The 22,779-nt window shown below is 45.8% G+C and overlaps 1 protein-coding gene across 1 annotated transcript in view; it reads left to right on the forward strand.

Moving 5' to 3' along the window:
- LOC311245484 (E3 ubiquitin-protein ligase AMFR-like) overlaps positions 1-22,779 on the forward strand; it is a 37,340-nt gene that overhangs the window by 9,896 nt on the left and 4,665 nt on the right. The window contains exons 7-12 of the mRNA XM_084335336.1: positions 10,622-10,755; positions 10,857-10,967; positions 12,058-12,242; positions 13,288-13,391; positions 13,888-14,022; positions 18,781-18,974. Of these exons, the coding sequence (XP_084191462.1) occupies positions 10,622-10,755; positions 10,857-10,967; positions 12,058-12,242; positions 13,288-13,391; positions 13,888-14,022; positions 18,781-18,974 (863 nt within the window). The remainder of the gene's footprint in view (positions 1-10,621; positions 10,756-10,856; positions 10,968-12,057; positions 12,243-13,287; positions 13,392-13,887; positions 14,023-18,780; positions 18,975-22,779) is intronic.

A 22,779-nucleotide genomic window follows, 5' to 3' on the forward strand; every position in this document is an offset into this window, starting at 1 on the left:
GAGCAACACAGCCAAAACATAGGCATTGTATGCATAAAAGGGGCAAAAGCTAAAGTTAAGTGACTGTTACTTTTGTAGCAGTAGTTTGATTTGATAGTTTATTTGATAGGGACAGCACACAGAGCTAATTTACACCAGGAGACAGCAAAACTCTTTCAATAAATAAATAGCCTGCTTAGGGTAAAAGCATGGTGACAATCAATGATAAAAACAACAATAAAAACAAGAAACAAGTTACATTAACTAAATCAGATAACAAATTATCACAGTTCTGGTTTGCCTTAAGATGCAGTTTAAGATGGGTCTTGAACATGGAGTATGTGGGGTACTCTCTAATCACAACTGGTAGGCTATTCCAGTAGTTACCACCTTTAACAGAGAACACAGTTTTAGCAAAGGTAGTATACCGAAAGGGCACCTTACAGTCCCCTCTACTGATGGCCCTGGTGGTAATGCCAGTGTCTCCTTTTTGTTCAATGTCACTGCCTTTCTTATTAGGCCTAGTTGTTGTCTACAACTTTGCCACAGTAGGCATTAATCACTTAATAGTTCAAATGTCTGTGTCCCATTCCTGTTTGCACACGCAGATACACACACACAGTGGGCCAGTGACTTTGGTGGTATGTGCTATTGCACAGATGTGTGTCCCGTTCCCGTTTGCACATGCACGCACAGTACAAATATATATTTATTTAAAAAAAATAAAAATAAACTCTGTTACTTGAAATATTTTCACTGTGCTCCTAAATATTTTTGGGTGCTCCTAAATTTCTTTGTGTGCTCCTAAATTTTTTCATTTAGGAGCACATGTGCTCCTTGGGAAAAAGGTTAGCGTAGAGCCCTGGGACAGAAGGGCCAGTGACTACCCGACCGCGCGCTCCGCCCGCCACCAGGGGACGTACGCGAAAACATAAGCCTGCGTTACCGCTCCCACACTTCGCGGGTCGGGGTTGTTAACCCTGACGCAGCCCACGAGGCGTCCCGAGAGGTCAGGATTCCAAACCCCGACTCTGCATGCGAGCGAAGCCGTAGCAGCGGGGCGCGAAGGAGGCCCCAGCCCCAGGCTACTCGAGGCACGCTTACCGCCGAGGCCAGGGGCCAGGACCCGCGTTTACAAAAGGGACCTGGTGAGGTCAACGAGGCCGTGGCATCGAGACCTCTCCAGGCGTTTACTTGTGACACCACCCCCTACACGCCAGCGCATCGGACAGGGCCTACAACAGGTGAAGGCCCTTCTCCGCCTGGTACGCCGCGAGGACCCCCAGAGGAAGAGGCTCTGAAAAACTCCTGGAGGAGGAGGCTCTGTAAGGAGGTTCTCTCTCCGAGGAGGAGGCTCCGCTGAAGGGGGGGAGGCTCCGAAGAACTTCCTGAGGAGGCTCTGAAACTCCCTGGGGAGGAGGCTCCGAAGTTCTCTGAGGAGGCTCCCCCATAATCCTGTGGGGTCAGCTGGCATACCGGGGAGACAAACACTCCAAAAGAGGTCGATCCCTTAACCCAGGCCGACAGGTAACAAGAGCAAACTCGACCTGCGCCCGGAGGACTGTGAACTACACAGGAGCGCCTAGCAGGGCTTACTGTAGAAACAGTACCCCGACGGCCTACCCGCCGAGCGGGGGGGAAGGGGAGGGTGTTCGGCATGCCGTGCACAATGTCACCATCTCGTGGGGTCACCACCTTGCAGGGTTGAGTTCCCGGACCCTGACCCCGCCAGTAAACCGACCTCGCCACGAACCCTGACCCCGCCAATCTATTAATCCCGCAGGGTTGGGGTTCAGAGAAAAGACAGGGTGTCCGCGGGACCTTAAAAAGTCTTAAAAAGTCTTAAATTCAACTATCAACTATTAAGGCCTTAATTTGTCTTAAAATGTCTTAAATCCGACTTTCGGAGGTCTTAAAAACATGCCATGTCATCTTATGTTTCATTGTGAAATCTGGGGGGAAACTATTATTAACGGGAGATAAAGTCAGACCTTTTTTTTTCTTTCACGCAAACGGTACGCTGCGCAGTGGGGCGGAACCAATTTATGGTCCTTAATGTGTGTCGCCGTCGGGAGCTATTTCAGAACACCGGAGCATAGGTAACACGTTATTCAAGCCGTAGCGATAACGCTGACGTTTAGTTTAATTGATTTGTATTTATTTGCACTCGTTAATTTAACATGGGAAAGTGCAAATTTAATGAGAACTGGCTCGAAAACCCTCTGTTTGCACCGTGTGGTTGGTCCCAGTGAAAGTACGAGGCCCGCTGCAAACTCTGCAAAAAGGATTTTAAACTGGGAACGATGGGAATAAAAGCAGTCGAGTCACGCATGCACAGCGCTAAGCATGTTACCTCTACAAAAACCCGCCTGCAGACAACTTCAATATCAAATTTCTTTTCGACGCCGTCCACATCAACTGCTCAGGGACAGGTAGGTCTACCACCAATTACATCTGCACCTGTCCGGGTAACGTTCGGCTCCACGCCAACCCTTGAAGCTGAGGTACTGTGGGTTCTAAATACGGTCGCAAAGCATCAGTCCTACAATGGAAATGAGGGACTAGGAGAGGTGTTTCAAGCGATGTTCCCTGACTCTGTTAGGATCTATGCGTAACAGTACTGTATATTTGCATATCATGTATGTCACAAATGTAACGGTAATATATACCTGTATGTCATGTATATCCCTATGCCATAAATGTCATGTATGTTGTGCATGTCATAAATGTCACTATGAATTGAAAATGGGGGACCCTGATGTAAACAAGACAAACGTCTTTCTCTGGTCTGCATCCCCTTATTATTGTGTGTATTGAGCTGTACTGTATTGTACCCATTCTGAAATCTGTTAAATAAAGTATTCATTCAACCAAACCACAAAAACAAAACAACTGGATGAATGAAAACTTTATTTAACAGATTGCAGAATGGGTACAATACAGTACAGCTCAATACACACAATAATAAGGGGATGCAGACCAGAGAAAGACGTTTGTCTTGTTTACATCAGGGTCCCCCATTTTCAATTCATATTGACATACACAACATAGAATAGATAGAATAGAAATACTTTTATTATCCCGTGGGAAATTTGACACTGCAAATCGCTCAACATTTAAACATTTAGACAGGACAGGTCACGAATTAGAATAATAACACAAATCAATAAAGTTGCCTAGGATAAGAGTAGAGTAAAATAGAATAAAAATGAAATAAAATATACAGAAATAAATACAGTAAAAACATACATGACATCATGACATACAGGTATATACTGTAGTACTGTTACATTTGTGACATACGATATGCAAATAATATACAGTACTGTTACCCAGAGATCATAACAGAAAATATTATATATATATGATGGGGATGAGACTGTACATTAGGAGGAGGGGGGGGGGTTGGACATTTACGGTGGCCAGTTTCGAATTGCAGCCTCCCGTAGGTGCTCTTTAAGAGCGGTTTTGAATGTGGGCAGGGGTAAAGTGGGTTTTAGGAGTGAGGTTAAGCAGTAGTCTGACCAGTTTGTTTTGTGATGTTTGTAATCTTGTTTTTAGTGCCTTTGAGGTGCTTTGGTACCATGAGGTGCAGGCATAGTCGTCGTACCCTTGAATGAGTGTACTGAGAGTACCCATGATTTTTGCCATTTTGTTATCGTGAAATTGGTATTAAATTTAATTCTGAGTGGCATTAAAAAGTCTTAAAAAGCCTTAAATCTGACTGGGCTAAACCTGCAGATACCCTGAAAGAGTTTGACACAATTGGCAGACGTCATAAAACATGCGGAGGCATACTCTCGGGGAGCCGGGGTCAAACCCGGGCTCTACCAGAGAGTTGACTCCGCTACCGGCATACCGGGGGGACAACCATCCCAACAGAAAAGGGTTGCTCCCTTAACCCATCAAAAAACTCGGAAACACAACTGCGCGTATATACAGGCTATATAATGCAGTTCAAGGTGTTTTCAGGCTTAAAAAAGGGTTAACCCAGGCCAACAGGTAACAAGGGCAAGGCCGACCCGTGACTGGAGGACCGGGAACTACACAGGGGTGCTTAGAGGGGCTGACTGATAATAAGCAGCCCCCACCCCCCGGTCGAGCGGGGAGGGAGGGGTGAAATTAATGGAGAAAGGGGAAAAAAAACACTTAACAGTTCGCAGAAAGGGTACAACATAGTATGGACCAATGCACACAACTGTTAAGGGGATGTAGATCCTCTTTAGAGGAAGATGTTTGTTTTGTCTACATCGGAGTCCCCCATTTTCAACTCGTAGTGGCATTTCTATGACACACAATAGGCCTGGGCGGTATCATTTATTTCACACCGTCATACCTTGATGACCTAATACCCTGGTGTACGGTATTGAACGGTATGACTTTCATTTTCATCAGCGGGGGGGGCAACCCGTGTTACCAAGTAAACAAATCGCGGAGATGGCCAGTTAGCCAGCAGCATCCGAGTGCTACTATCATTAGCTCTCAGAATGGTAGCCACTAGCCAGAAGCCCGCAGCATCCTAGTAATACTAACGTTAACTCTCAGAATGGTAGCCAGGAGCCCTGCAGCACCCTAGTACTAGTAACGTTAGTATTGTGTATTCAAAAACGCACCGGACTGCGACGTAACGTTTTACGGTTTATTTGCTTGCTCCACCAGTCCACAACAACACACACTCTCGTTACCACAACGCTTTACGGTATTTTCACATTACCGTAAAGCGTGACCACCGTTGTGATACATATACACAACAGTTAGCTCTCAGAACAGCCAGTTAGCCCGCAGCACCAGGCAGCAACGGTAAGCGTGTCTCGACTCTCATTTAATTTCCAGTGAAGCGGGGTTTCCCCTCCTCCTCCTGTGTGTAGACAACCAGCTCTGCTCCACTAGTGAGGACTGGTCTCGCCTAGAGCTGCCGCGATAACCGCATTACCGCGGTATCGCTGTTGCATCACGCTCACCGCAGAGTTAGGCTGAATACCGTGTCACCGCTGTTTTTTATCATAATAATAAAGTTGGCTTGCGGCTCTGCAGATATACCCTACTCGGTTCCAAGCGACCCTATTGGGTAGAAGTGGTACCAGAAAAGTCATGTGAAACATTGCAGACCACTGACTGGTCAGAAGAGAGACGTGTCACACTTTGTAGCCTCTGAACAAAAACAGAACGCCGGCGCCGCCATCTTTACTGCCTCGCTAAGGATGCATTTCGTTCAGGATTTGTTTGCGACAGAACCAAGTGCAATAAACAAAAAAGAATGGATTCACTGTGTATTCTGCCTTATTTATTGATGAAACAAAACCGACATCAACCCAATTTACCACCGAGCGGAGAGTTTAGTGTCACAACAAGATCGCTGATGTGTTAAGTTTGTTGTTGTTATTAGCCGTCAGCCGATATACACGAGAGGTAACGTTAAACCCGGGTTTGCTTGGTAGAATACACAATGAGAGGTAACGTTAGCTTTGGCAGAATAGACGCAACGAGAGTCTGGTTAATGTTGTTATTGATTGATTGATTGATTGAAACTGTGTTAAACTCTGGCTTGCTGCAAGCCCTCGGACATCTATGCCCACGGAGCTTTCAGTGTACACAAGCGAGCGGCCCCGCCTGCATTCCCACACGGAGACAAACGGAGTAGTACCTGGCTGCAGTGGAAAAGGAACGAAGTACCAGGTGCCTAAAGCGGGTCGAGTCGAGTAGGTACTATGCAGTGGAAAAGCGCCATTATTTAGACTAGAGGCAGGCTAGAAGAGTAGACTACTAAAAAAAAAAAAATGCATTAAAACTTTTTATTTTTTTTGTGCGCACTGTGCGGTAATAACCGCGGCGGTAGGAAATATTTCGCAAATTCGTGCGGTAAGGAAAATATCAATACCGCGGCAGCTCTAGTCTCGCCCTCTGCTGGCGCGTGTGTGCAGTGCACTACAACCAACCACTGTTAAAACTCCGTTTCACTGTAATATAAACTGAAACGGATGTGATTTTGACGGTATTGGTTTTCAATACCGTCGGGATTTCTAAATACCCTGGTATACCGTAATACCGTCATACCGCCCAAGCCTAACACACAACATTCATGACATCAACCCCCGTGGCGTCCGGCCCGCCCTGGCATTTTCCCCCCGGAAAAGCTCAGGGCCCTTCGGGTTAATCAGAACGTATCTGTGACGCGGCGGGCACCGGGTTAAACTGATCCAGTCCGGCGTGATCAGGATGAGTCCCGTGCCCTTACACGCTGCCGCACCTCTCTGTAGGAGAGGGGGTTAGGTACACGTTTCGATCAAAAAACATCACAGGGGCGCCACCAAGACGGTCTGCACGCGAACGCACAGGTCCCGGTGGCCCACCTAACGGGCGTGAAACCCCCCGCTGATGTTTGATCTACCCCATCATTTCCCCCCGGAGATGTACACGAGCCCTCAAGCTAGCCTAGTGAGCTGGCGCACGGTAGAGATAAAAAGAAAAACCTTCCCGGCCGACCGCATAAAAAACGCTGTTTATGCCGTTGGCCAGACCAGAGTGCGCTTGTCCCGAAAGCTGATTCAAATAAACACCTGAAAAACACGCCTGGGCCAGCGCTGATACCTGTCCCGTAAGACCAAGCACTGATATGAACAGCGTGTAGGCTCATAAAACCTGAGAACGGCGGCGGCGAATTCTAACAAGAAAGAGCCCCTACAACGTTTCTCCCCCCTGTCTGGGATGACCAGGAGGGAACTCACGGATATATCTCTTGGGCCAATAAGAAAACGCGAAAGCCTGTGATGTTTTCAATGGCTGGGAATCCCCCCCCCCCCCTTCTCCCCAGAGACGAGCAGGGTATGCAAATATTGCCCTGCTGTCGAGAGAGCTGACAGGGCGGAACCCTACGCGCTCGCGTGATGACGCTAACGCACACGAGAGGTCCCTGAGTGAAGAGGCGCGCTCGTTTTGAGCTACGTCCTCCCCCTTCATCGTCAGAATCCCACTGAGGATATAACATACCCAAGGAGAAAAGGGAAAGGGTTTTCCCCCGCCCACCCTCGCGTAAAATACGAAAATATGAGGTGAAGGCACGGAGCGGCACCACTAGCCGTGAGCTGTGTTTACAATGAAAGACACTGTGGGATATCGTGGATATCATGAAGAACGTGCTCAGTCAAGGTTTATTAGCCAGTCAGATCGTAGTTAGAGAAAATGGCTGAGGCTTCCGCCCCAGGTAATCAGCGATTGTGGTCGGGAGGAGCCCTTTATAGTGAAATGGGGGGGGGGCACTCATATGATAGGTCAAACGAGTGGGGGGGGGGGGGGGGGGGGCACTCATATGATAGGTCAAACGAGTGGGGGGGGGGGGGGGGGGGGGAATTCAGAGTCTACGCCTGTTTAAAAAGGCGAACCCCACAACTCCCCACACACAAGAGAACGCCACCCGTCAACTATAGCTGTTACAACAGACAAACAACGGGCCCTCATTACTTATTTCGTAAGAGGGCTACCCCAAAATACACAGTGAATCAACACACGCTCGTTACAAACAAAAACGTATCACTCCTTTAGAGGGACCCTTTTATTTAACGTAGTATTTCGAGGAGGGGGGAAGAATAAGGGGTAAGATGACAAAGGCAGGAGAAAGAGCTTTTTCTTTAACGGGGAAGAGGGGCAACTAACGTAGCCCCACGCCCGTCCTGCTCGACGCTGACGGGAGCGCTCGTTTTGCGCTACCTTCCCGTCACACGCCTAGTCAGAACTTTCACCAAATTGATATAACGCATTCATAGAACGGTTTATATCCCCCCACCCACCCAACCTCACGTAAAGCGAAGAGACACACAAGGTGAAAAAAGGAGGTTTGCTTCCAGCCGTGTGTTGCCCTTCCGAATCCACACGTGAGCATATCACATAGGAATAAGTCGGTCCTTAGGAAAAAACAACAGCACACTAGCCACTAGCCCTAGGTCCAAGTTTAAGACTTGGCCACACGAGCACTGGCGGCTCCTATTCACATGCAAGAATTTCCCCCGTAACACTCATACTTCACGTTGAGATATACACAACGTTAACGTTAACATAGTTGTTTTAGGGGGAATATGGGGGTTTGGTGTACTAGGGAGAGAAAACAGAGGGAGAGAGAGATGAAGGGGAGGGGGGATACAGCCTGCCAGGCATAGCCCCGCTCCTTACCTGCTGCCAGGCGTGATGCTTTTCCCCTCGAGGTGAGCTCCACTGCACTCCACCGCAGTGTCTCTCTCCATGTTTACATCTCGCGTCACTCGCATTGGCGTCGGAGCTCTTTTTAATTGAGCACTGACCTCGCCAGCGAGGCACCAGAGATGAAACCCCCATCCCCTCCATGCAACATCTGTGATGTGCTGGTAGGGGACGTAGGGCCCACTCCGGCACCAGCATTTCCGCAGAGACTGGGAGACTTGAACCCCCCGGCCCGCATGTACTCTTCCTCCTACTACCGACCACCCGTCCTGCCTGCTTCACCACTGGGAGCAACGGCGGGAGCAAGCAGGCGGAGAGCTTGTGCCGCACTCGTCTGCCATCAGAGAGACCGCGCCCGTTCTTGTCGGGGGTCCGTTTGATGTCGATGCCGGAGCCACCTCTCTCACGAGGGAGGGGCTCGACGGCTTCTGAGCGGCACCACACTCTGCGCCGTTTGCCATAGCGAACGGCGGAGGCTGGGAGAAGGGAGTGCCAGTGAACCGCCCGACCACCAGCCACAGCTGCTCACGAATGACGGGAGCAAGCAGCAGCGGGGACCTTGCGCCGTAAGTCAACCCCGGAGGGGACGCCGGAGCCGGAGGGCCTTTTCACTGAAGAGGGGCGCTCAACGGTCTCTGGACGGTACGCACCCAGCTCTGAGCGCCGCCGAGGCTCTCACCACGAACGTGGGACTAGGGAACCCCCGCGGCGCATAGAGGAGGTCGTGACGGAAATTGTTGGTGATGCCATCCTCGGGATCCGAAAAACAGCAACCACAGAGAATAACTAAGCTAAAAGCCACTTGCATGCCGTGTGCGTATAGCGAAACACTTTCTGAAGTGAAAGAATTGGGAAGGTGGAGTATGGTCACTCGCTTATATGGCCCTCGCTTATATGCATATGGGCGGAAGGGGGCGTGGCCGGACAAGTAAAGGTGCAAGTAGCGGAATTCTTTCAAGGTCACGCTAGGTGACAGGGACATCCCATAGAGCAGAGCCGAGCTATCTACGAAATATAACAGCCTCTTGGCGATGGATGTTGTTGTACTTACTGTGGCGTTGTGTCAGGGTCTGTCGTCTCTCATCCTGCCATGCATTCCTGGCCATGTCATCTCATTAAAGTACCCGAAAATGACGATTTCTCAGTTTCTCTGTGTGTTACCAAGGCAACGGACTGTCTGGCGCTTTTATATTGAAGTTTTAGCTCCATGTATGTGAGGCTTGTTTACAGTGTGGAGAATTGTTGACTGGTACTGAGAAGTTTCAAGTTCAAGTTTGTTTATTATTTGTCACAACAAAATACAGAATACTTTATGATGAAATGCTTGTTTCTGTATAAGCCCCTGAGAGTGTGCTACATACAGTAAAAAAAAGTAATTAAAAAGTAAGTAAGGGAATGTTCTGAACTCAATATACATATATACAATACAGATTAAAATGAGCAACAGTGAGGTACAATGCAGAAATGAGATGAGGTACAAAACTTAGGGTAGGGTGCAAATGAGGTATGAATGTAGTGCAAATCTCAAAATGAATGTGTTAAAGTGAGTGAAGTGAGTGGTAAGGTGAGTGTTTGTTTAAAGTGAGTGTGTACATGTGGATGTGTGTGCAGTGAGTGTAGATGATACATGGTGTCATTGTCATTGAGCATCCTGATGGCCTGGGGATAGAAGCTCCCCAGAGATGGAGAACTTGTGTTTTTCCTACACTTTAATGATATCACCAGGAGTTAATTGTGGGATGAGAGACACGACCCCAACAAACCACCACGGCAAGTCAAGTCAAAATGACATTACAAACATCCATTTCTGCCTGGGAGCCATCTGTTCATTTCTCGATGTGTCTCTTTCAGGAGAAGGTGACGTTTCTGCACCTCTCTATTCTGCCTCATGCTGGTGTCTCACCAGGTTTCTGGAAAAAGGAGAAGGGAGACGGCAAGAGAGAGAGTGACACACGGAGAGCAAGGACAAACTCTGAGACAGAATACATTCATTTATTTTGACAGTGTGCAGTCCAGAAGCTGTTACATTCACACATACTCACACTGATTCACGATTAAGGCATCTACCAGCGATGCGTAGAATCCCAGTAGATCATATTTTACTTAAGGACTGTATATCCATAAAACTATATCCGAGGCAAAATTGAAATTAAGATAATTGAAATACTTGAAATATATTTATCAATGCGATTTCCTTTGCACTGCAGTTTTGTTTTGCACCAAACTGTATAAATCCTTGTATATCTTCCTGTACATTTGACATTTTACTGTATATTTTTGGATTGTATATTTTAGATACATATTATTTGACTGTCTTCTTATTTTTGACTACCTAAATGTTTATTGTGAGCGATCTGTGGTGCTGAATTTCCCTAGGGATTAATAAAGTAGTTCTATTCTATTCTGCCCTCATTCTGCTCCTTCTCTCACTTCCATGTCTTCTCTCACTCAGCTCTTTGGCAACATCTGGCTGTCCATGGCCAGTCTGGTCATCTTCATGCAGCTGCGTTATCTCTTCCACGAGGTGCAGAAGAGGATCCGCCGCCACAAGAACTACCTCCGTGTCATGGATACTATGGAGGCTAGGTTTGTATTACAGTGTGATGCTGTTAACGGCTTGGTGTAATGCTATGATTCTGACGTACGCTCTGCTGTTGTAATACAATATCAGTGGGTTTTCATTCCAGGTTTTCTGTGGCCACGCCTGAGGAACTGGCAGCCAATAATGATGACTGTGCTATTTGCTGGGATTCTATGGTCTCGGCACGCAAGCTGCCCTGCGGACATCTGTTCCACAAGTGAGTAACCCACTGCTGCCAATATAGGTAGTAATACCTAGGGGCGACAGTGGCTCAGGAGGTAGAGCGGCTGTCTGGGTAGAGCCTGGGTTCTATTCCAGCTCCTCCCGGCAGCATGCCGAAGTGTCCTTGAGCAAGACACTTAAACCCTAACCTCGTTCCCAGTTTTATCTCCTCCGTGAGATAAAGCCTGGTAAAGAACTACGGCCCGAAAGTGTCTATGGGGTAGAATTTCCGGTGTATGTACTTCCCCTGGAAGCTGCCTCCGAACTGACCAAACCTTTCCCGAATCTTGTCGGCAAACAAGCTAGAAAGTCCCGGTCATGTAGTACATTCTTCAGGAAAAGCCGTTGCAGTGGCTTAAACGAGGAAATATTGTTTCTATAATTGTTTTGTCGAAACCGGAAAGCCTGTAGCCTGTACTTCCTGTACTTCCGTTTACACACTTTAGGAGGCATATCTTTACCAGCCTACTTAAACCCTAACTGCTCCCGATGAGCAGGTTGGCACCTTGCATGGTCGCCTCTGCCGTCGGTGTGTGAATGTGTGAGTGAATGGGTGAATGTGAGGCATAAGTTGTAAAGCGCTTTGGATGAAAGATACAGTATGTATAAATGCAGTCCATTTACCTAGATAGATACTATACATACCTGTATGTGTTCACAAAAGACACACATATGTATCTTGCAGTCACGCAGAAATGTTGAGTCTGCTGGCTGTGGTTCCAAGACACTGGAATGCCCTGCTGAGCCTCCCTGAGGTGACATGGGCCTAATTAAACTCATGTCATGGGAGGTACTGTACCCACTTGTCCAAGCAGTTGCCTGCTCTCTGCACTGGCCACCTCCAGTTCTTATACATCTGAGATATGTTCGTATGCGTGTGCTCATCTTAGTACATATGGCACAAGGGATAATTAATTACATCATATTCTGTGGATTAGTAAAAATAAAAATAATCTGTGTTGTGCCAACTCTGGATATTGATGGGATGAAAATCTACAATATAAAACAATCTTTAGGGTTTATAGCGACTTACTCTCAGACCGGTCGTCGTTCCATGCTGACAGTGTGTCATTTTCCATCCCCAGTTCGTGTCTGCGGTCCTGGTTGGAACAGGACACGTCGTGTCCCACCTGCCGCCTGTCCCTGAACATCAGCGAGGGGGGTGCAGAGAGGCAGGAGAGGCCCAGGGAGCCGACCGAGGACAACACCGTCCCGGGACCGGAGGCACGGCCGCACCTCAACCAGCACAACCACTTCTTCCACTTTGACGGTCAGCACCCCCTAAAAGTTCAAGACAGTGGTGGAAAGTATTTTTACTCCAGTACTGTACTTAAGTACAATTTTGAGCTACTTGTACTTTACGTGAGTATTTTGCATTTAGGGAACTTCAAATTCTAAGTCCTTAACTCTCAGTAATCCTAAAATGAAATACATTTGTGCAAGTGTACTGAGATATGAATGAGCTTTTGTGCATAATAAGTATATATATACATATATAAGTATTTTTACTCTAGTACTGTACTTAAGTACAATTTCGAGGTACTTGTACCTTACATAAGTATTTATTTCAGGGAACCTTATACTTTTCACTCCACTACATTTCAAAGGAAATATTGTACTTTTTACTCCACTACATTTATCTGAACCCATCAGTTATTAGTTACTTTGAAGAAAAATATTTTGTATAGAAAACGTGGCAACTTCACATTTGAAGCCTGTCAACTTCATGAGGACGTAATCAGAGCAGCATAACTGGACCACACACCACTTTAACATAACCTTTAATCAGAGCAGCATAACTGGACCACATACCACTTTAACATACCGTGTGACTTACCTTCTCTACTTTTACTTAAGTAGAATTTGAATGGAGGGGTTTTACTTTCACCAGAGTACCCATTTATCTGGGTATTTCTACTTTTACTTAAGGAACTGTGTACTTCTTCCACCACTGGGCTCAGATGTACTTGATGCCATCGATTAATGACTCGTGACCCTTGCGTGGCTCTCTCTTTCTGTATCTCTATCTCTTTCTCTCTCTTTCTGTATCTCTATCTCTTTCTCTCTCTTTCTGTATCTCTATCTCTTTCTCTCTCTTTCTGTATCTCTATCTCTTTCTCTCTCTTTCTGTATCTCTCTCTTTCTCTTTCTGTATCTCTATCTCTTTCTCTCTCTTTCTCTCCAATCATTCTTTTGAGTTTCCACCGAATAGTATCAATAGTATCAAAGCAGAATGGTTTGATGAATACTTAAATACTGGTAGTACATACTGCATAATACTTGCCTTGACATGCTGTCCCTTGTATTATTCTCAGGCTCTCGTATTGCCAGCTGGCTGCCCAGTTTCTCAGTGGAGGTCATGGCCACAACCAACATACTGGGCATCGCGCAGGCCAGCAACTCTCAGCTCAACACCATGGTCAGTGTCTGGGTCTTTTAAGATCGCTTACGGTTGAAGCAATTCACACATGAGGTTCTGTACATATGATACAACGATCTGAAGGAGTTTAGTAATTCACACATACGATTCTGTACATATGATACAACGATCTGAAGGAGTTTAGCAATTTACACATAAGATTCTGTACATATGATACAACGATCTGAAGGAGTTTAGTGTTTGTCATGAACTTATTCCATCTGATGACTGGTCAGAGTCGGAAACCCTTATTTACCTTGGAGATTGTGGTGCAAAGACGCATCACAAACTGACGTAGTTCCATAGTGTATATATAACATGATATAAAGTATGTGTAGAAACGGTGGATTTGACCTGAGTGGACTCCGTGTCATGGTGGATTTGACCTGAGTGGACTCCGTGTCATGGTGGATTTGACCTGAGTGGACTCCGTGTCATGGTGGATTTGACCTGAGTGGACTCCGTGTCACAGTGGAGGTTTTTCTCCGTGTCTCAGGCCCGTCAGATCCAGGAGATGTTCCCCCAGGTGCCCTACCATCTGGTGCTGCAGGACCTGCAGGCGACACGCTCAGTGGAGGTGACCACCGACAACATCCTGGAGGGACGCATCCAGGTGCCCTTTCCCACACAGGTCAGTCGCACAGCCATAGATATAACACCTGTGTGTGTGTGTGTTTGTGTTTGCATGCCTATTTGACGGCTTATTGTATGTTAACCTCGTCCCCCGGCATCTGTATGCTAGTTGGACATTCAATGCGACGTAAAATAAACATCTGTTTTATTTCAAATAAAATCGGTGGGCAATCACCTCCTCTGTGACCCGTCTCCTGCGTTGGCAGAAATTCCTGCTGTGTTCACTTTGCGACGTGTTTCACTTGGGAACTTGAAAAACAAAGCAAGCAGAACAGGGTGCAGCGGCAGGGAAGAAAGAAATGGCTTTGGGTAAAGTGGTCCATCAGCTGTGGACTAGTTTCTGATGAAAGGCAGAAAAAAGGCCAATGTCATGGTGTTTTATTGCAGTATTTAAATTCACATTGACACCAGGGCTGGGCGATAACTCAATATGATAGTTTAGCATCTTTTAATGGATCACAATATCATTATACACAGTTATGTTGTTGACTTTTGATCTGAAATAGTTGAGGGAATGTCAATTGAAAATTGCAGTTTTGGTTTATGTCACACTTAATATGGACTGCATTTATATAGCGCTTATCCAAAGCGCTTTACAACTATTGCCTCACATTCACCCATTCACTCACACATTCACTCACACACTCACTCACACACCCACGGGAGAGACGACCATGCAAGGTGTCAACCTGCTCATCAGGAGCAGTTAGGGGGTTTAGTGTCTTGCTCAAGGACACTTTGACACACTGCCGAGAGGAGCCGGAATCAAACCGGGAACCTTTTGATTACCAGATAACTGCTCTACCTCCTGAGCCACTGTCGCCAACCCTAATATCACCACGCAGTTCAATGAGATTAATATCAACTGTCTGGATTACATAACCCGTCATTTCAGATATATGCAAGTAGATATTGTGATATATATCGACATCGAGAAGAATTCCTTATGATTACCGTTATTATTGATTTCTTCCATATCGCCCGGTCCTAATTGACACCTGGGAGACCAGCAATAACGGTTTTCTATAATCATCAGAGAACTCTGTGTTCAGTAGTATGACAATTAAAGGGAACTTCATACTAACTCAATAGACAGAAGCTGACCCACAGTGACAAATGAAAATAAACAACCTGTTGATCGGTGCTCTAAAAGGGGAGATTTATCTTTATTATAATTGTATTGTCGGGGCGCACCACGTAACTACGCTTGCAGTGTAATCGCAACGTCCTGGATTGGGATCCGGCCCAGGGACATGTGTTGCAGGTCCTCCCCATCTCTCTCTCTCTCCTAATTTCCAAACTGTCCTGTCATTAAAAGCACTTAAAAAATGCCCACAAAAAATATCTTAACACATTGAGTGCCACGCCCCTTCCGCGAAGTGACCACTTCCGTGCCGCCCATTAACCCCATGTAAACGTAGTTGTAGTTTGTAGAACTAAACCTATATTTTATAGTATCGCTATGGGTCTAATAACGCCCTCGAGTCTCATTGAGCTGCTTCTGGTCAACGTGCAAAAAACGGATTCTTTTCTCATCCGTACATTTCCATTTTATACCGTTTTGAATATGAACATAGTCGGGAGCTCCCGTAGCTCACCGCATATCTCGGCGCTATTTCTGCGTCGGGGAAAACCGTGCTCGTCACGGATCTGGGGGACACGAGTTCGATTCCCGGACCCGCCGTCATTTCTCAGAATGTCTTCCCCTGCTCTACATCCCATTTCAACCTGTTTCTGTCGGTCATGCTTGACCAGAAAAGCGATAAACGCTAAAAAATAAAGTTAAAAAAAAAAAAAAAAAAAAGAATATGAACATAGTCCGGCCGCTTTTGAGCAATTCCAGGGAAAAGACACGAAAACAGCGTTTTTGTGTAATTCAATAAACACGTTGTCATTTTTCGCCTGATTATCGGATCTTCCTGAAATCAACGCTAGATCATCACTATTAAGCAATGTGGCTTAGACCGGCGCCCCCCCCCCCCCCCCCCCCTGCAACCCAACGGCAGAACAGCTAGACACATAAACACATATAGCTTCAATCGCAGTAGAAATAAATATCAGATCAACGCAAGCTTTCATATATAGTGTCCTTACCAGGGCCCTCATGCATCAACGTGTTCTACGCACAGATCTGTGCGTAACCCGTGCGTACGATCATTTCTAAGCAAAGAGTGGGATTCATCAACTTCAACTTGAACTTGACTTCGTGCTTACATCTACGCACATTTCGGACCTGGAGTACCTCGCGCCCAGTGGTAGAATATATTATTACAACAAGGAAATGAGCTTCTGTGCATAATAACACTGGATGTTCTATGAACCGTAGTTCATTATAGTTCATTGTAAAATAGCAACAGTAGTGTAATTATGGTCAAAACCCTATAAATAGCATTTGGAATAATAGATCTTTCTCTCAGAATGAATGCAGCATGTCATATATGTTACGATGAATTGAAAATGGGGGACCCTGATGTAAACAAGACGAAAGTCTTTCTCTGGTCTGCATCCCCTTAACAATTGTATGTATTGAGCTGTACTGTACTGTACCCATTCTGCAATCTGTTAATAAAGTTCTCATTCATTCATTCATTCATGGTTTATATAGCGTTATCGGAATATACGGGGTGTAGGCTACTGACTGACTGCGCTCCGCGTAGCTTGATTGATTGATTGATTGAAAAGTTTATTAACAGATTGCAGAATGGGTACAGTACAGTACAGCTCAGTACATACAATTGTTAATTGGGGATGCAGACCAACTTTCGTCCTGTTTACATCAGGGTCCCCCATTTTCAATTAATCATAAATCATAAAGCTCAACTCGTTATTATTTTGCGCACAGACCGCCGAAACACGGGAACGTTTTGATTATATTTAAAAGGCTTTACGTTAAACGAAACAAGTGGAATTTCGAAGCTGTAAGCAGAATAAGTCATATGAATATAGTGTTCTTCCCCCTTTTTACTGTACAAGAAAGAATAGAAAACGCATTGCAATGACACCATGCAGATAGTGGACAGACTATATGATGGAATTCAAGTTCATGTATTGAAAGGCAGGATACATCATACATGCAGTGAGATTCATTGTTCTTGTATATGCTCTCGTATTATATTGTTTATATAGGCTACCCAATACTGACATCAAAATAGATTGTAGTAGTATGCCTCTAGAAATCATGCAGCAGGTAGAAAATTGACGGGAGATCCATCGCGATTTGGAATAGAATTGAGGAGAACTTTAATCCGTGGGTATTAATCAAACAACACGGGAAAAGGCAGTCATATTCCAGCGCGGTCTTTATTAGCCGACAACAAAATAGATGCCTCTAAAAATCATATAGCCAATCGAACACAACTAATAAAGGCATTCATATTGTACAGCACGGTTATAATGACACACAACACAACCAACGCCAAACAGTGGTCAACGAACGGTCTTTATTAGTATTTTGAGCTGTCCAGGCAGAATTGCAGCAATGGTCTTAGGGAGCCGTTGATATCTGACATCACCGTTTACAAATCCGCCTTTTATTTATCCACCTCCGTTACGAGGACCTCCACCTCGGTGTCTGTGTAGTTTCTCTTTTTCGTTCGCTTTGCCATCCTCCAACATTCCACGCACAGGGATTCCCTCATGGTATTTGAAGGGGAGGGCCTGACCATATTTGGTTGGTCGGGGCGGTTTTGGTATGCAAATACGTGAAAGCGTGCACGAGCTGCGGCGCAGGGCCAAGGTGGGATTCATCATGACAGGTGTGCGTAGAGCCTGCTTACGCACGTGTGATGAATGCCGACTTCCCTGTGCGTGCGCTAGTTCTAAATTCCGTGCTTACGTGTGGAAGTAGGTCAAGGTCAAAGTCCACGTTGATGAATGAGGGCCCTGGTCTCTGAAGTAATGGAAAAAAGAGAATCCAATAATCTCATCGCCATTCCAGTTATCCACAGCGATCGTGCCTCCGACGTTATTGGGCATTGCTCTTCAACGGGCGGGGGGGGGTCAGTTGTCCAAGCCATCCCTAGAAGTGTGTGTTTTGCCGGAGTGTTTAGGAGTGTTTAGGACCCGCCCCCACGCCGCAGCTCAGTATAGAAAATAAACGAACCCCTTTCTAACCGGGTGCATTACTGGCCGAAGGCGATAGAGGGCGGTATAATACCGTCTGCCAGCTCAGACACACTCAGAACAGTATGCACAAGGTGCCCCGCTGAATTATGAATGGATATAGATAATAAAAGAAATACCGTGACAGAAACGTACGATCTACGTTTCCGGCACTCAACGATCGGACGACAGAAACGTAGTTCTACGTGAACGGCACTGAAAGTGTTAAAATCAAATCAAAATCAATACCCCACGCAAAGGTAAGGAAAAACTCACAAAAAACCTAGCAATTTCTTTTTTATTGCCTATATTTATGTCTTTCTACTATTACCATGCCCACACCTGTACCTTCTCTCTCCCCTTCCCCATGCTGCTATGACGCCTGCATTATATTATCTTACAACGCCCCTCCTGAGACACATACCTTTGATTCAAACTCCCCTGCCTTTGGGACAGTTGTAGTTTCAAAACCTGTTGTAGCTAGACGCCATAGAAACAAGGCTTCTATAAGGGCAGATGCTTTGTCCAGCCACATAGACATACAGGCCAAACAAATCGTGTTCTACCAAATGAGTCTCATGTTGTTTTTGGGGTGGAGTTTCTATTTAACATGTTACACGTAGAGGAATGTTTCAAATTACGTCTTCTCCTCCAGGCCATGGAGCGGCCAGGGGTGCAGATGAGCTCTTCTCCCCCGGAAGACACGGCCGGGGCCAGTGGGAGTTCGGAGGCTGCAACCCCAGAACCGGAGGACCTGGAGGTCCGGGGCAGCCACTTCTCCAAGTCTGTTCAGGAAAGACAGAAGATGCTGCTGCAGAGGAAAGATGAGCTGGTGCTGCGAGCACGCAGGTACTGATCACTGTTACACTACACAGTACACACACACTCTGTGGGCACGCAGGTACTGATCACTGTTACACTACACAGTACACACACACTCTGTGGGCACGCAGGTACTGATCACTGTTACACTACACACACTCTGTGGGCACGCAGGTACTGATCACTGTTACACTACACACACTCTGTGGGCACGCAGGTACTGATCACTGTTACACTACACACACTCTGTGGGCACGCAGGTACTGATCACTGTTACACTACACACACTCTGTGGGCACCCAGGTACTGATCACTGTTACACTAGTCTACACACACTCTGTGGGCACGCAGGTACTGATCACTGTTACACTACACACACTCTGTGGGCATGCAGGTACTGATCACTGTTACAGTACACACACTCTGTGGGCACGCAGGTACGCAGGTACTGATCACTGTTACAGTACACACACTCTGTGGGCACGCAGGTACTGATCACTGTTACACTACACCAGGGAACAAAATAAGTACCAGCTAACCGCCAATGGCTGGTAAAAAATCTGCCTGGCTGGTAGTTTTTAAAATCTACCAGCCAAATGGCTGGTAAGTCAAAAAGTTAAGTTTGTTCCCTGAGAGCAGAGCTACACAGCAGTGCGCCTATTTTGCGAGCCGAAATAAGTCTGTGGTTTTTTCTTCTTCTCACAACGGGTCAAATGCATCTAACATGCATTGCATCGTCGCCATTCCTTTATGCCCACATCGCCCGAAATGAACGTTATGTTAGCGTAAGCTAACAAGCTAATCCTGATCAGCGGCAGAGCCATAGAGCACAGCAGACAGTGTGGACTGGGGAAAGGGAAATGGGGGGGGGGGGGGGGGGCACTCTCCCTTTCTCTGTGTGTGTGTGCGTGCGTTTGGAAAGACGATGAAGTCACTAGTCAGTACTCAGGAGAGGAGTATATTGTAGTAAACTGAGGATTACTGAGGATGCACAGATAATGTTGATATTCAAATATAAAAAGGTTTCGAGAGGAGTGGAAGTTTGAAGACAGACTAGACTACAATATGATGCGGGGGTGGTGAGTTGAAACAGTGTGTGTGTCCCCGACCCCACTTCTATGTTTCAATAAATTATTTGCATTTAAAACTATTAACGCTGACTCATTCCTTCAGTCCACTCAAAATTATGCTAATATTCCTTATGTTGTTTATGATATTAATTGAAAATAGCATATGAGAGTATTATATAGTATTATTATATGGCGTTTTCACATTCGCCGAAATGCTTGCTTGTGATTGGTCAATAGCTCCCCGACAGCGGTCATTATTTTTCAATAATGACCGCTGTGGGACAATAATGACCGCTGTGCGCAGCTGTTCGCAATCAAGCCCACTGACACACACTGTTTCAGTGCAATTAGACACTACCGGTGTTCTGCTGCCGGCGATGACAGGGGGCGGAGCGACGAGCGGAGCCACAACGCAGCCAGAACCAGTGTTGCGAGTCGATGTAAAATGAATTAGGTATATTGTTAGTAAGTTAGCCATGTAATAAGCGGGATAATGTATAGCTATACTCGGTCATCGTCGCAAAATAATTGACCTTCACTGACGTTTAAAACACCTCGCCGAAGCGGCTCGGTATTTTAAACTCTGTGTCTGTCAATTATTTTGCGACAATGACCTCGTAGCTATACATTATCCCTTACATAATAACACATGGCGATATACTAAAAAGCTATTTTAAATTTTTGGCTGGTAAAAAATCTGCCTGGCTGGTCGTTTTAAAAATCTACCAGCCAAATGGCTGGTAAGTCAAAAAGTAAATTTTGTTCCCTGCACTACACACACTCTGTGGGCACGCAGGTACTGATCACTGTTACACTACACACACTCTGTGGGCACGCAGGTACTGATCACTGTTACACTACACACACTCTGTGGGCACGCAGGTACTGATCACTGTTACAGTACACACACTCTGTGGGCACACAGGTACTGATCACTGTTACACTACACACACTCTGTGGGCACGCAGGTACTGATCACTGTTACACTACACACACTCTGTGGGCACGCAGGTACTGATCACTGTTACACTACACACACTCTGTGGGCACGCAGGTACAGATCACTGTTACACTACACACACTCTGTGGGCACGCAGGTACTGATCACTGTTACACTACACACACTCTGTGGGCACGCAGGTACTGATCACTGTTACACTACACACACTCTGTGGGCACGCAGGTACTGATCACTGTTACACTACACACACTCTGTGGGCACGCAGGTACTGATCACTGTTACACTACACACACTCTGTGGGCACACAGGTAAGGATTTCATGTTACACTACACTGTGTATCTTATAGTTGGGTCCATATAGTATTTTATTCTCAGTGCAATCATTCCGTATGACTTAATTTTGGTTAAGGATCTGAATTGGAACCACTTAATTGACCAAATACAAGAAATGTACAGGGGTTTGTCTTTTTCGGAGACATTCAACAGCCTTTTTTAGTTTTATAATATGACACACTCACGGTACAATGACAAAAGGACATAAGCCTGCAGCACACAGGGATAACAATGACACCAAGCAGCAGAGCAGAATATTAGAGGTACAGACGGGTACCGAATTCGGTACTTTTAACCCTTTCACTGCCACACGACAGCCGGTTAACCCTTTCGCTGTGACAATACAGAAGGTTAGCCCTTTGCTATCACACAACCGACGGCGATGCTCCATCATTAGCGTCATTAGCTCCGCGGATGCGGAGCTAATGACGCTAATGATGGAGCATCGCCGTCGGTTGTGTGATAGTAAAGGGCTAACCTTCTGCCGCGTGGCAGTGAAAGGGTTAAGGGTACCGACCGCAACACACGTCTGCACTACCGTGTATCGATTCACGTGAGATCCAACAGTGCCAATTTTCGGTATTGCAAAAAAAACTAAAACACTATAAATCACTGCAACGCCATTTTGTTTTTTTTATTTCTCTTATTTCTCGGGATTATCATCACAAAACTGAATTTTATTGGCATATATTGGAGCGCAGTTATTGTGTCTACCTTCTGTGAACGTTTAGCAACAATCCGAGTTGAAAAACGGATCCAAAACGACGCTATAAATCTCTGCGATGCCATTTTGTTTTTTATTTCTCAGGATTATCTATCACAAAACTGAACGTTATTGTCATATATTGGAGCGCAGTTATTGTGTCTACCTTCTGTGAACGTTTAGCAACAATCCGAGTTGAAAAACCGATCCAAAATGGCGGAGCAATGTCCATAATTAACTTTATTATTTACAGATTTCATTCACGGTTCTTGTGATACTAAATCCAGATTGAACTCTACCATTGGAAAGAGTAGATTTGGCCCGATCCATAGATATAAAAGACTAAAGACTTTAGACTAAAGTACAGAAAAAAGGTACTGTTGGGTACCGGTATCGATTCACAGGTACCAGTATCGGTTCAAATGTGAAAGGTACCCATCCCCATCTCGATACAGAATTGAGATTGAGAAATGTATTTTCAGTACAGTGTATTGAAATGTAAAATGAAATTAACACATTTTATACATACTGTATCACTCCATGTGACATGTGTCATTTTCAGTGAAGATTTACTGTTGTGAATTTCTCACCGACCAAATTTTGCCCATATCAATATGTTGGGTAAATGCATTCCTCCAGTCAGTGCATAGGCTGCCTTTAATACAGCTGACTGTATACCAACCAATCACATGTTGAAAGACAAACACTTTTCAAACATTTGATGATGACCAGCGTGACGGAGAATGTGGTATTCATGCTATTTAA

The sequence above is a fragment of the Notolepis coatsorum genome (genome assembly GCF_963971535.1).
Source record: "Notolepis coatsorum genome assembly, chromosome: 18".
NCBI classification, from domain to species: domain Eukaryota; kingdom Metazoa; phylum Chordata; class Actinopteri; order Aulopiformes; family Paralepididae; genus Notolepis; species Notolepis coatsorum.